We start from the raw sequence: 15118 nt of genomic DNA, 5'->3' as shown, positions 1-15118 counted from the left end.
CAATGCGCCACCAATCTTGGGAACTAAAATGTTTCGTTCTTTGTGCCTGTAGTTACACTGGTTCACTCACCCTTCAAACCAGAACACAACAATACTGAGTACTGTTGTTTGGCGGTAGAATATCTGATGAGTGGGTGGTACTACTCAGACGGGCTTGCAAAGCTCTACCATCAAGTCAACGTCAAGGTCAGGTTTGCTTAATATTTCTTACCACTTGGACTATTTTCACGTTCGTAGGTTCAATATCAAGGTCATTAAGGGAATTCCTTTGGTAAATTATTTTTGAATTCTTGGAACTCTGTACTAACATGAAGGTGAAGAGTTTGTTCGAACGGACTATTCTCGGAATGTAGCCGTCCAAATGGGAAAAATATTTTTTACATAAGATATTGATTAGTGATAGGGTCAGTTAGGTAGGTCATCATAAAGTCTACCGACAAAAAGCAACACTTACTGTAATTGTGTTCCGGTTTGAAGGGTCAGTGAGCCAGTATAACTATATACACAACGAACATAATATCTTAGTACCCAAGTTTGGTAACACATTGGTAATTTTAAGGAATGGTTAATATTTCTTGCGGCGCCAATGTCTATGAGCGATGGTGGCTGCTTATCATCAGATGGGCCATTAATCCGTCCGCCTACTGATATCTTAAAAATGACTGTATAAAGTGGACGCTACTTGAAAAATAATGGTCCGATTAAAGGAAAACTTTTCCAGTTAGACAAGTCATTTCTTGAGACGCCACAATCGCAAGCCGATTAGATTTAAGGTGAGTAAAATATAGCGAAACAGCTGGTACTGAATAAACCTCGTCATAGACAAGCGAATTCCTTTCTTTTTATAAGACTAACCTTTAAAGTTTTTATAGAGAAACATTTGCTATAAATTCTTTGAAGTTGTTTACAGTGGTCGGTTTTTTAAAGTCTAACAATAGCTATTTTATGATCAAGGTTTATTTGTGGTCGAATCGATGAAATTCAACCTTCCTTGGGCAAGGTGTTCGCTTCAATAATAAAATTGCGCAAAATACCTTTGCCAATATATTAAAAAAAAAAAATTATTACAAAGGTTTGCTCATCAAGATTATGTGGACGATAGGACAAGATGGCATCAGGGGTTAGAACAATGTAATTGTATTTAAAAGGCGAGTTTTTAGCGGTTCTTTTCGACAGAATTTCCATTCCGAGTCAATGATATCTTTGAATTGAATCTTGTAAAATGACGTTATAATTCAGTTTATGTTTCATTTCGTTCTCGGGGATGGAGGAAAGCATCATAGGTAGCCTGCATACATTTTAACGATAGTAAAAGTTTCGTATAGATAGAATAGACCACGATGGTAATTTATTGCTCATCGATATAGGCTCTTTAAGAAAAAAGGAATATTACAATGGCCTATTAAAAAATTTAAAGCTCATGTCAAACAAAACAGTGATAAATAAGGTATATTAGTCAATACAAGATTATATTAATGATAAAAATGCGTAGACTTGTTAATTTCTAGACAGGATATATAAAAAAAAAATTGTACCCCACTGACATACTCTGTAATTAAAATTGGTGGAAAGTAATTACTGAGCTTCTTGTCGGTTCTCCTCGGTAGAATATTCTTGGTAACAGTTGCTTTACATTTAATTCAACACTAAAACACGACGATTCAAAAGTGCTTTCATGAGTCTGATTAGAGCAATTATAATTTGATTCGACATTTCGAAACGAAATATCTTAAACACGTAGGAGATATTCCATAAGAATTAACTTCGTATATCGATCGTGATATGTTGAACTGTTTGAAAACTTGCGAGAAACGCTTATGATGCGTGCGTATATACGTTACAATTATAATAATAGCATTTGACACTGTAAGAAATAAGGAGTATGTAATCAACCCCGAAATCGTCGATGCACCACTAACCTTTGGAACTAAGATTTTATATTATTTATGGCTGTAGACTCAGAGCCGTCACAGGCTATGCTGGGGCCCTTGGGCACCCATGAATTTGTGGTCCTTTTGATAGATATTTTTTGGTTTAATTTGGTAAATTGTTGGTTCTTCGGGGCCCTCTCAGGATGGGAGCACTGGGCACGTGCCCCATGTGGCCTATTGTAAAGACGGTAATGGCTGTAGTTACTCTAGCTTAATCACCATTAAAAAAGGGAACACAACAACACTACTATACTCTATTCCAATCATAAGAGGATAAAAGCCAAATAAACAACATTTGACAGCAAATTGACGCGATATCATTGGTCGAGAGCTTGATCGATATATGATATTCACTATGGATTTGCGAAAAAATGTCGTTTTGAACGTCGACGAAACTGTTATCGGAATTTTGGAAGTAAAATTAAAGTGGATGTAAGTAGTTAAGTTTAATAAATTAATATATATTAATCATACACTCTTAGTAGTGCACAATATAGCTGAGTTATTAGCAAAACGCATGAAATACTTAAATTTAAAGTTTGTTTATCTTTATTCCTAATTCGATTGGAATGGGCTGCATGTGGTCAGAAAATTGAAATTTTCCAAGACACAGGTTATCCTAGTTTGGAAGTCGATAGAATTATTTTGAGTATCAACTATAATTAGCCTAAAACATTTAAAGATAATATTTTATATTGATTGTGTTATTTTTCTAATTATATTATTAACATTTCTTTTGTTTTTCTTTTATTTTTTTCTCAAAAATTATGCAAGTATTGCTGTTTGATGAAACAATGTTCATGAGTTGGTACCCCAGGCGAGTTATCTCAACTTTAAGTTTAAACGTGTAATGGTATACGTGTATATGTATTACACACACTTTAACAGCATGTAAATTACCCACTGCTGGGCTAAAGCCTCCTCTCCCTTTGAGAAGGTTTGTAGCATATTCAGCCACTCTGCTCCAATGCCGGTTGGTGGAATACACATGTGGCAGAATTACGTGGAAATTAGACACATGCGGGTTTCCTCACGATGATTTCCTTCACCGCCGATCACGAGATGAATTATAAACACAAATTAAGGACATTAAAATTCAATTGTGCTTGCCTGGGCTTGAACCCGAGGTTATCGGTTAAGATGCACGCGTTCTACCACTGGGCCATCTCTCGGCTCTCGTATATGTATGTTAGGTGAAAATATGCTACCGCATTTTTAAGTCTTTACTTTATAGAATGCTGCTTCGTCCAAAGTACATATTCCATACATGGTTAAAATACCTATTGGATATAGTAAAAGCTGTGTAACCTTATACGTAGAATATAATTATAAGAATTATCACACAAAACCACAACCACGAGTACTTCCTAGATTATTTTTAATATTGTTTTTAACTAGCGATCCATCCCGTTTTCACACTGGTGCAGTTTATTAATAAAAAAAACGATATGATACTGATGTCTCTTCTTATTTTATAAATTTCAGTCATGGCGTCCAATTTCGAAAGAGGCTAGCTACGTAGGGTATATTACAGTTCACAGGTGTACGCAATTACAGGTGGACTCTCTATACCCTTACTCTCATAAGCACTCAGGCACATCCGACACGAAAGAACTACTAGGCAGGACCGAGGTTTCAGAGACATGGGTGTGTACACACTTACGAGTCTGACTACTGAGAATACTCTTTATCTTCGGCCTTGATATAGCCACTAGACCAACGAGGAAGTCGTAGAAGAAGCATTATACTTACTTATTGACAGTCAAAGCAAAATCTAGCTTTACAGGATTGAAGTAGACCTTGCCTGAGCAGACCAGCGGAAGAATCTTAGCGGTTTTATTTGTCTAGTTTTGTAAATGTCTATAATTTTCAATAAAAAAAAAAGGTAGGCGATCGTTTTATCCCTATGGTCTGTTGACATGCATAAACTTACTAATCGATTATAGTTCTATTTTTTTATGCTATAGGTGGTAAACGGGCAGGAGGCTCACCTGATGGAAAGTGACTTCCACCGCCTATGGACATCTACAACACCAGGGAGATTGCAGAAGCGTTGCCGGCCAAAAAATAATAAAAAAACGTGTTTTGCACATTTTTTTTTTAATTAACAACAGAAGTAGATTGTACTTTCTGGGAGTTACTGGCTCTAAGCAAACAAATAACAGAAGCACAGCTTTGTGTTTGATACAAGTAATAGTAAGTAATTTTATCTGTAATATTTTTCCAAGCCTTCTTGAACATAGCCCAGTAATGGTACATTTACAAGCTCTTACTTCTTGTGCCTTAATGATTCTTTAGATCCAAATAATGTATCACCATCGAAACGCAATTAATTATCAAGACAAGAAATTCAAATTCAATATTTGCTTCCTTATAGTTGTCACCAGTGCCTTTGTTCATGTTTTAAAGTTCATTGGGTGTTAGGCATAAAATAATCCGTACAGGCAAACATACATGGTCACTTTCGCATTTATAATAATTAGTATAAATTTAAATGATATTCAACATCTTTTAATATTAAGATTTTAAAAGGTTAAGCGTGAGAATATCTTTTCTAACTTTTTTTTTATTGTTCCCATGTTTAAGAATGAAAACTATTCAAAATTATGGCAATAATTTTTGTTGTTGTCTTCGTTAATCAGCAATCTGCAGCTTAGATTCACGTTCTAACCTCTAGGCCACTTTAGTTTCACTTGGCCTATATTGGGTCCTAGTTGTCTATATATAATGTTATACATTTGTAGTCTTCCAAGAGCCCTTAAGACTTGGACTATATGTGATACCTTAATGGAACAATGTTCGATATCTTTTCTATTTTCCAGCTGGTTCGTGTAGTGGTGCTTGTAGGGCCCAAGGTTTTATTTAAACTAGGTAGACAGACTGGCAAAATGGTAAGTAGTATTAACAATTCATTACGTCGTCAATGATCCATTAAACTTGGGATCTTATATCTTATGCCCTTTGTGCCTGTAGCTTTTTTTTAAGTTACACCACAACCATGGGTTCACGATTGTCTTTTTTTTATGATATAGGTTGGGGAAGAGCAAATCGGCCACCTGATGATGTAAGTGGTCACCATCGCTCATAGACAGTGGCGCTGTAAGAAATATTAACCATTCCTTCCATCGCTAATCGCCATCAACGATGGCATGCATGGATGCCATCAGCTTTTTGGTTTTAGTTAGGTGTAGCGGTAGGCGTGTTAGGTGTAGTATTTTTTTTCTTATTTACTAAACATCAGTGTACTTGTAATTACACTGGGTCACGTACTCTTAAAATCGGACCCAACAATTCTTGGTATTGCAGCTCAGGTATAGAATTTGTGATCATACAATTCCAAATGTCCTTGGCCCAAGTAAATCAAATTTAGGCCATGATTCCAAGTCCCAAGCCGTCTCAATAACAGGCTTCCAAAAATGGAACTGGTAAATATATAAATTCGAATGTAGATTCGAATTTATATATTTTTTCCAACAATAAATTATCAGACGCAATCCGCTGTTGGCAGGAATAAAGCACAACACGTTGATCCACTTGATTGGACAGAATATTACACTGCACAAGTATTAATGCAAATACAAGGCCATCTTCCAATCCCTTACTCCCATAATCCGATGGGAAGGCCAACCAGCACTGAAGAGAAATAAGACGAAGGCGAATTTTTACGTGTTTTCCAGAACACTGGTATATAATATTGTCCTACTTTTAGCAGTCGTTTTATCTACCCCTGTCAAAAAAGAAGCAGATGCAGGGCAGGGTGAATAAGCTGCTTAAGAACAGCAACCCCCCCCCACAATCTCAAAAGTCATCACAAGTCTTTCTTGACAGCTCTAAAAGTGAACTAGATACTCATTGTTCTAATTAAACTTTTTTACAAGCATTACAAGAGTAATCATTGAAAAATTTACAAAGTGTAATCCAAGGATAGTTATTATAGTATTTACTTTGGTAAAAATTACCCACGGCCAAGTACACAGAGTCAGGCCCCTCCCAAGCGACAACCATGGATCAGCCACAGAGTCAATACCTAGTTATGACTATATAGATAAACGGCAGTGATCTTAACTCTACACAAGATCATATCAATTATGAGAATGCCTTAACAGTAACCTGAGACGTCAGGAAAATAATTACTATTTAGAATAGACGGACATGAGCCAAGATGGTCCACTGGTTAGAACATATAATAACCAATGATTGCAGGTTTAATCCCAGGCTCTGAAGTTTCACGTGATTGGCAGTGAATAAAAACATCGTGAGGTTACCTGCATGTGTCTTTCAACGAATTTATGCCACATGTGTATCCACCATGTGATGGAATAAGCTCCCTGCAGTGGGACATTTAGAAGCTATTACATTATTTTCTTTCGACTTCATGTTGTACATAAGAAAAGATTTTATATTATCTGTAATAAGAAGTTGGATAACAAGGGGGTGTTTTCTTCATTCTTATTTAATTTGTACAGATATTCCAATAAGAATGGTTATTGAATCTACAGAAATCTCAGATCTCATAGATGTGACGGTGTAATGATAAGAAGTGATTTACCTATATATTGTATACTGCCAGTGTCATACTAAAATCTATTATTCTTAATATCATAATAAAAAAAATTTTAGAGCAATTTGCAACATACCAACAGCCAGTACATGAATAATTTTTTTTTTTTTAATAAGGTTTAATATTTACTTTATCTACTCATCTAGTGATTGTATGAATAACAGCTCGGAGTATTCATCATCTGTTCAAGGATGTCGCTCGTAAAGTCACCAACCATGACAGGGTATAATCGTCTAACGACTATTATAACCAAATCAACTTCTTCCGATAACTTATACTCAATTCAGACGTATATCTAAGCCATTATTCTTGTACTTGAACAGCATACACTTTAATTTGGCAATATATCAGTTGCAATACAGGGGAGCTACTTACAAATTGTGAATAATATTTTTCCATTAAAAAATATGTGATATTGTTGTAGTAAATACTATTTTACATTACAATATTCATATCAAACAGCTTGCGAAACAGCATAAAGATTCTGATACATACTGTGAAATTTTACCGAACCTATTTACTAAACAAAAAACAATTATAATATAATATTTTATTATACACTTAGTGGTAGAGCTTTATATAAGTTAAATTAAGTAAATACCACCCACTGAGCTTGTTAGTTAGGTGGACTAAATGGAAACATTTTACTGTAGCGAGTTCATGGTGAGAGAGTGAATCAACCGGTGTAATCTTAGGCACAAGGGTATGCCATATCTTAACTCACATATTAAAAGAAATAAATAAAATACATTCTTCTTAATCTTCTTTCAAAATAAATTGTCCTCAAATCACAAACATTAATTAAAAAATTAAATATAAATATTTATCGATAATTATTTTTATCAATGTTTAAGACCTTTATCATACTTATTATGTTGAATTTAAAAAAAAAAACTGCCATTATCTTCAATACAAATAAATATTATCGGAAAACGTTTATGAAACAGATGGACTATAAGTTAAATATTTGATCATATGTATGTAGCCTGTATTATGAACGAAACTTTTAACAAATTTAAAAATAAAACTTATTAATTACAAAAACAATGCATCTAAAAGACATCTCTAGGTGAAAATTTTTAATCGATCTTTATTTTATATATTTTAGCCTTTTTATTTATATTAAAGGCAATAAACTAAATGTAACATTCACCTTATTATGTTCAACATTTAATTTAACAAAGTTTTATTTAGGAAAATATCAATAATTCAAAGAATATTAGAAAAAATATATCGGGTATCAATGCTAAAAAGAGATGACGATAGCAACCCGACCCAATTGTCTGCACTATGACGCTATGCAGTATCATAGCATTACGTCACTTTTGTAATCGGTCGGGTTATACGGAAACGAGAAAGATATATTTCGTACTATCCCACCCACATATAATCGATTTTTAACAATTCTTGAAGATTTTTCTTATTAAAATCCGTCCGACAATTTCGTGTTATTGTACTGAGTATCTAAAAATTACTTTCGCAATTTAAATGCGTGGGAATAATGCAATACTCACCCAGAAAAACGAGATAGGTCGGTCCGAATAAATTTAGATACGCTGAAAACTCACTGAAAAAACACTGAACAAGAAAACTATTTAGTCGTATTTTATTGTTTCGTCATTAAAAACTCTCTCGCGATGCGGTTGACGTGTTTCACCGCGTTGTGCGACATATTTTTCGCATTTTCTCGTGATTTTAGCACGGAACGAAGATCGATAGCGGAGCCATGACAGGTCTTTTTGACGTAGTGAAGTGCGCTCCGGTCGCACAGCTGACGGGACGGGTTTTTCGTAAGCTGTCAGAAGATAGCCACAGTGAGGGCAACGACCTCTGTCGTAGTTTTATTTTCACTTTTTTTTTTTATTTTAATTGGAACATTGACGTTAAATATTTTTAATGTAGCTCTTGTAAAATGGATATATCGAAATTATTAAAAAATCTGTACAAAGTGACAGCGTGAAACATACAACTTTTATGAATCTGTTATACCACAATACCCAAAAGGTTTAAATGTATTTATGATGTTTTTTTTTTAAATATTTGCTATGATTAAAACAAATATAAAAAAAACAAATCAAAATCTTATATTTACAATATTTTGTTAATGTGTTTATAATATGTTGGTGTTCTTTAGTCAAAGGCTCAATTAAATACATTCAGTTTTATGAGCCTAAATTAAATTGTTTTTTTTTTTATTCGTTGTACATTCTTTTAATGCGGTTGATATTTTATGTTGTCAATTTCTGTCTTGTCTCTTGTTAACTACACACGCATACAATAATTATGTAATTACGTAATTATCAGTTGTTTTTGTAAGAAAATTTAAAATTAATGACTTCCTGCTAACTGCAATCAGATTTAATTTTTTACTTGATTAGCTACGAATCGAACGTCATTATTATTACTCATTTATTTTTTGTTGTTCTGACTATTATTAATAACTAATTTCTTAAAAACGATGTCTTATTTTTTTGATTAAAGATATCATATAATTAGGATTGCAATCCCTACATATAATATACCCTAAATTTGGGTATTTGTTTTGTTTTTTTTTTTTTTATTAATTGATAGCACATACTTAGCTCTGAGGTAATTAGACGTTTCATATTTTAAGTTGTGTTATTTCTCTTGTCAACGCAAACTTAGTAAAAAACCTGAGACAGGCGTTTTTTGTGTTGGTGGGGAGCTCTCGCAAATAAAGATTAATTCAAGAGTTGCGTTACTAGTTATTGTGATGTATGTGAAATGTGAATACTTGTAAAACATAATTACAAAGCTAAATACATCATTGTATATACTTAATAAGTTGATATGAATATTAGATTATCAGTATTGTGACTGGTATTATTTAAAATTGTAAACTATTTTACGATTAAAGTAAGCGACTTACCATGGTATAGTATGAGCCCAGTCCAATTGGACCCTCCTTGGTGCAACAAGCGACATCTTACTCTTCCTCTCAGCCACTATATATGTATATATTTATCTCTTTCTAACTACCGTGAGCACGTTTTTTTTGCACTGTTAATGCTCAGCATTATTTTTTTCAGTCGAAGTAGAAAACAATTTATATAAAATGAATATAACCGAAGTCTCCGACAGTTTGTTTACATATTTTGAAGTGGAGGTCGTGTGAGAACCTGTAACAAAAAAAAATAAGAGATTTATATTTTTATTTTTAAAGGCATATTATAAAATAATATAAATTTATTATCTGTATCATCGATAGCGTAAATTGGCGGGAAACGTATCAACATCGAATGATGATAGGCTGTACTACGCTTAATAAAACGCCTACTATTTTTTTTTAAATAATTTATTCTGTTTAGATTTTAATAATTAATGAGAATAATAGTTAATAATAAAATTAAGTATTTTTAACGAGGAAAATACAAAATCAGTTATAATTAAAACAACAATTCTTTGCTGTTTTAAACATAAATAATACTTATTATTTTCTTATCAAATTCAAGTCATAAAACATTAATTACAATTATTATCCTTAATAAATAAGCTTGAATGTTTTTACGGAAGTTCGTCATTTTTAACCGACTTCAAAAAGGAGGAGGTTATCAATTCGTCTGTATTTTTTTTTTAATAACAACATGTAGCTTAGGAATCAATCCTAAATTATATGTTTGTAAATAAAATCATTAATTATTTCTGTAGTTTTAGAAAACTGCACCCAAAAAATAAAGTTTCTCATCTGACATATTAAGATACCATTGAATTATATTGATAAAGATAATTTTTTTACAAAGATGCGCCTCCGTGGTAATTATTGCATTTTTTAATGAATACTAGGGGGCTGCGAATCTTCTCGCTTATTCAACGGATTTTTACAAATTTTGAAACCCATGACAGGTTTTTTTTTATACAGCCGTAGCCACATAGCGCCGCTCTACGTGGCCAGTAACTTTATTCCGCTTTTTAAAATTAATTATTTGTTAAATCGCAACAATTTATAAATTTCAATCGAGAACCCTCTTTATTTTTCTGCACATCTACGGCTGGAGCTCTTCAATGAGACCATAACAGATTTTTTATGTGCAGCTATCGTCCCATAATCACTGCGAGAAAAATCGACTGACGCTGTTAATATATAAGATAAAGTAATTTGTTTTTTTTTTCTGTCTTTACTTTTTTTTAATCGGACTGGATCTCACGTTTAAATTTATCAGTTTTTTATTATGATTACAGATAAGTAATATTCTATAGATTAAATAACATCTATTTAAATCACGTATGAGTCATCAGTATCAGCATATAATACAAAATTCATTTATATCGACTCAAGTTTTGATAATTGTCTCACGCACACTAAGCTCAACTTGTACGTACGTAACTTAACGCACACCAATAAACGAACGTCGAGGGGCGCTCCTTCGTATACTCTATTCCAAACATTTTTTATTTTATTTTTAATCTTACTTTATTTTATAGAGGATTTGATGAAATATATATATGCCACCCTCATTAATTACAACCATAAGAGGAGAAAAGTCAAATACAAAACATTTGACAGCAAATTGACGCGATATCATTGGTCGAGAGCTTGATTAATCTATGAATTTCACTATGGATTTATGAAAAAATTGCGTTTTGAACAACGACGAAACTTTTATCATAAAGTGGATATAAGTAGTTAAGTGTAGCAGTGTTGTATTATAAATAAAGATATATTAATCATAAACTCTTAGTAGTACACAATGTAGCTGAGTTAATAGCAAATTGCATGAAATACGTAAATATAAGGTTTTTTTCATCTTTATTCCTACTTCGATTGGAATGATCTATATGTGAATAGATCAAAAGCAATCAAGTAAAGTTAATATCCCAGATGTCCCACGGCTGGGCAAAGAGTTATAAGATAAAATTTTAGAAACGACACACGTAGTCACTTCTGCATTGTCAGGCGTGGTCAAATTAAATGGGACACTGATTTATTTGGGGCATATCATCGTTCCTGTTTCAACTCCCACGGGAATTTTAAAATAGATATTTAACAAAGCAAAGCTATACAGTTATATTACACACTAGTAATATAACGCCCGTGTAAGGGGGGGGGGGGGGCGGGGATTTCGTCTCAGATGTTAGAATCCTTAGTACTTTTCTGAACACCTGATAATATGTTTGTGAATTTTCTCCGCGATCGGTTTAGTTAAGACGGGAAAGCGTTACAGACAAACACACGTTCACATTTGTAATATTAGTTAATTTATGAATCAACAATACAACGGATTTAAGGCCTTAGGTTGCCTTAAGGAATGGGTAATATTTCTTACGGTCAATGACAATGGGCGATGGAGACTACTCATCTCAATTGGTGTATTTGACAGTCCGTCTACCTATGGCATAACATTCTATCCCAGTATGAGAGCCGAGATTCTAGTGAGAGCCGAGGTGGCCCAGTGGTTAGAACGCGTGCATCTTAGCCCAAAATTTCGGGTTCATGTCAAGGCACCCCTGAATTTTCATGTGTTTAATTTGTGTTTATAATTCATTTAGTGCTCGGCGGTGAAGGAAAACATCGTGAGAAAACCTGCATGTGTCTAATTTCAAAGAAATTCTGCCACATGTGTATTCCACCAACCCGCATTGGAGAATCATCGTGTCCGGTTTACGCGTAATACATGGTCACTTGGTGGTAGGGCTAAGCCTGGGTACCACTCTCTCATCATATATTTTACTATCAAACAGCAATACTTAGTATTATTGTGTACAGGTACAAGGGGTACAGGTACATCTAAATCCTCAGGGTTGATGGGCGTCTCAAGCTATGCTGGGGCCGTTAGGCACACATGAATTTGGGGCCCTTTTGGTAGGTATAAATAATTTGCTTTTGGCCATGACTTAAGTATAGTTTCAAATAAACGGTGCGGTAATTTTCGTATATTTGTAGGAATCAATATGATTTGTACAATCTTATGGTTATTTTTTAGTCTTTTTTGATAAATATGTTAGTGATTTCTTACAAGTATATCACTTTCGAAAATATAGCTATAGCATAGCAGTCAACGTGAGAACAAACGTGTAAAAGAAGTTGTTGGTTCATCGGGGCCCTCTCTGGTGAAGATGGTAATGTTGATGACGCAATGGCGATGTAAGAAATGGTCAACTTTTTTTTTATGACGTCAATGTCTGAGCTGTGTTAACCAAACATCAGGTAGCCCATTTGACCTATGCCATAATATATCTATATATGTAAAATCGAAATACCACTCACTGATTAATCATGAAGTCTCGGAAACTATTAAACCTACAAACTTTAAATTTAGCAGGTAGGTTCCTTATAGGGTGAAGGTAAGAATGGATTTTACGAAACTCCACATCAAAAGGCGTAAAATGGGATTTGGATATTTGTGTTTTATAAATTACGCGTTGATAAAACCGCAGGTTCATCTAGTATAAGAAGACGTCATCAGAAGGTTATCGATCGAGAAAGATTTTTGTTGTTCATCTCAACAAAGAAACTTCGTTTAAACAAACTCGTTACGGACACGAGATCAAAGCCTTGCATGATTTGATTCCGAAAATAGATTTATTGCAATTGAAATAAACATATAATAATGATCAACGATAAATTATAACACGTGGGTATTTTTAAATATAATTTAGTCGTGGGGTCAAACTCATATTGGGACTTCAAGAAATGTAACCGCTCTTCACAACAAAAAAGCGCTTAAAAGCACTTAAATCATGTTATTAGAGGACGTTTAAATATAATGACATTAAAATTATAAAATGGCGAAACTGAGGAAGGAGCCGAGATGGCCCAGTATTTAGAACGCGTGCATCCTAACCGATGATTATTCATGTGCTTAATTTGTGTTTATAATTCATCTCGTGCTCGGCGGTGAAGGAAAACATAGCGAGGAAACATGCATGTGTATAATTTCAACGAAATTCTGCCACATGTGTATTCCACCAACCGGCATTGGAGCAGATAGGCTGAATATGCTACAAACCTTCTCAAAGGGAGAGGAGGCTTTAGCCCAGCAGTGGGTAATTTACAGACTCTTAAAATGTATGTGTAATACATATACACGTATACACTTACACGTTTAAACAGTTAACGAATACACAACAATATGCTCCAAAACCAACTCCTCAATGGGAGAGGAGGCCTTAGCCCAGCATTGGGAAATGTACAGGCTGTTAATGTTGTTGTTGAGGAAGAAGGTATAAACGATGACTACCTAAAATATTCTCGACTATAGCCTTGTAATACACCTTGGATTAGACTTTTTAGAAATAAACTATGACAATCATTGTATTGACACGAAAGGTAAACTTAACACATCTAGCTTCCGACTACGCAAATTCGTTAATATATTATTTTATCCTGTGGCATGGATATACTAAGACATACTAAGATTCAACTATGTTAATAAATTTAAATCTTATATCAGAAAAAAATGTTAAATTAGGCATATTACTCAATACAAGATTGGACTTTATTCGTTGATTTCCAAGCAGTATATAAATATGTACGAGTATATTGCATTGAGTCTGTAATTCATATGGTGGAAGAGAACTACTGAGTTTCTTGCCGGTTCACGGTAAAATCTATTTTCCGAACCGGTAGTAGCTTTTCACTTACTTCAACATTACACAACACAAATGAAGATTCAAAAGTGCTTTTTAATTTTGATTTTTGAATAGTATAAAAAACTCAATTTCAAAATAGTATCATTGCTGTTTGGCGGTAGAATGCATGATGTGTCAACTGTCAACCTACTAAGGCAGACTTGAACAAAGCCCTACCACCAAGTGAAACACGTCTGTGAGGACGGACTACTTTATATACTCTTTGGGACATACAGGACACAGAGGAGAGGACACAGAGTAAAACACCCAGTCAACTTGAAACTAGAAATATATAAATTTTTACGTGTTCAAATTCATTCACGCTTTTTATTAATGAAACAATTCAGATTCGACGACTAATATATTTATAATGTAAAACCACAGTTGTTGCATTATGTGACAAATTAAAAAAAAAAAAATCACATTCAATAAATTAATATTAAAAAATGTGAAGTTCTACTTATTCATTGTAATTAAAAATAATATTAATTGCATGCGAATAATTAATAAAAAAATATAATTTAATAATTAATATTATAATGATACGTGTAATTTTCATTTTACCACTAACAACACTAACAAATTAAAAAAAAAAAACAATTTAAATTTGTAATAAGATAAATATTGTAATGTTATTTAATAAGTGAGTTGTCGTTTTCGATGGATTTGACACTTAATTGGCAAGGAACTTCGTGTAGTTTACATGTGAATCTATGCGCGCGCATCATTAAGTCACTCACACACGATCTTACAAATTAATGGCGTAAGCCGATTTTTGTCCCAGTGATTATGGGACGATAGCTGCACATAAAATTATGGTCTCATTTTGAAGAGCTCCAGCCGTAGATGTGCAGAAAATTAAAAAGGATTCTTGATTGCTATTTATTAAATTGTTACAATTTAACAAATAATTAATTTAAGAGAGCGGAAAAAGGATACAGAATAAGAAAAACGTAAACAAAATTAAAGTAAATTGTTTTCGACAAACACCAATTCTAACTGAACTAATGAACAATTCTAACTATACCATTTGACA

General features: G+C 33.4%; 1 protein-coding gene across 7 annotated transcripts in view; it reads right to left on the bottom strand.

Moving 5' to 3' along the window:
* The window catches only part of LOC125074978 (tau-tubulin kinase homolog Asator), a 76321-nt gene that overhangs the window by 30528 nt on the left and 30675 nt on the right, over nt 1-15118 (bottom strand). For 6 of the 7 annotated variants that reach the window (XM_047686470.1, XM_047686472.1, XM_047686471.1 and 3 more), the window contains exon 2: nt 9383-9632. The exons of the other annotated variant lie outside the window; for it this stretch is intronic. In XM_047686470.1, the coding sequence (XP_047542426.1) occupies nt 9383-9438 (56 nt within the window). In that variant the 5' untranslated portion in view covers nt 9439-9632. The remainder of the gene's footprint in view (nt 1-9382; nt 9633-15118) is intronic. 7 annotated transcript variants of the gene reach the window in all.

This window comes from Vanessa atalanta, chromosome 29, assembly GCF_905147765.1.
Source record: "Vanessa atalanta chromosome 29, ilVanAtal1.2, whole genome shotgun sequence".
Classification (NCBI taxonomy): domain Eukaryota; kingdom Metazoa; phylum Arthropoda; class Insecta; order Lepidoptera; family Nymphalidae; genus Vanessa; species Vanessa atalanta.
The sequence above is the reverse complement of the archived record's forward strand: the minus strand, read 5'-3'. Positions and strand labels throughout refer to the sequence as shown.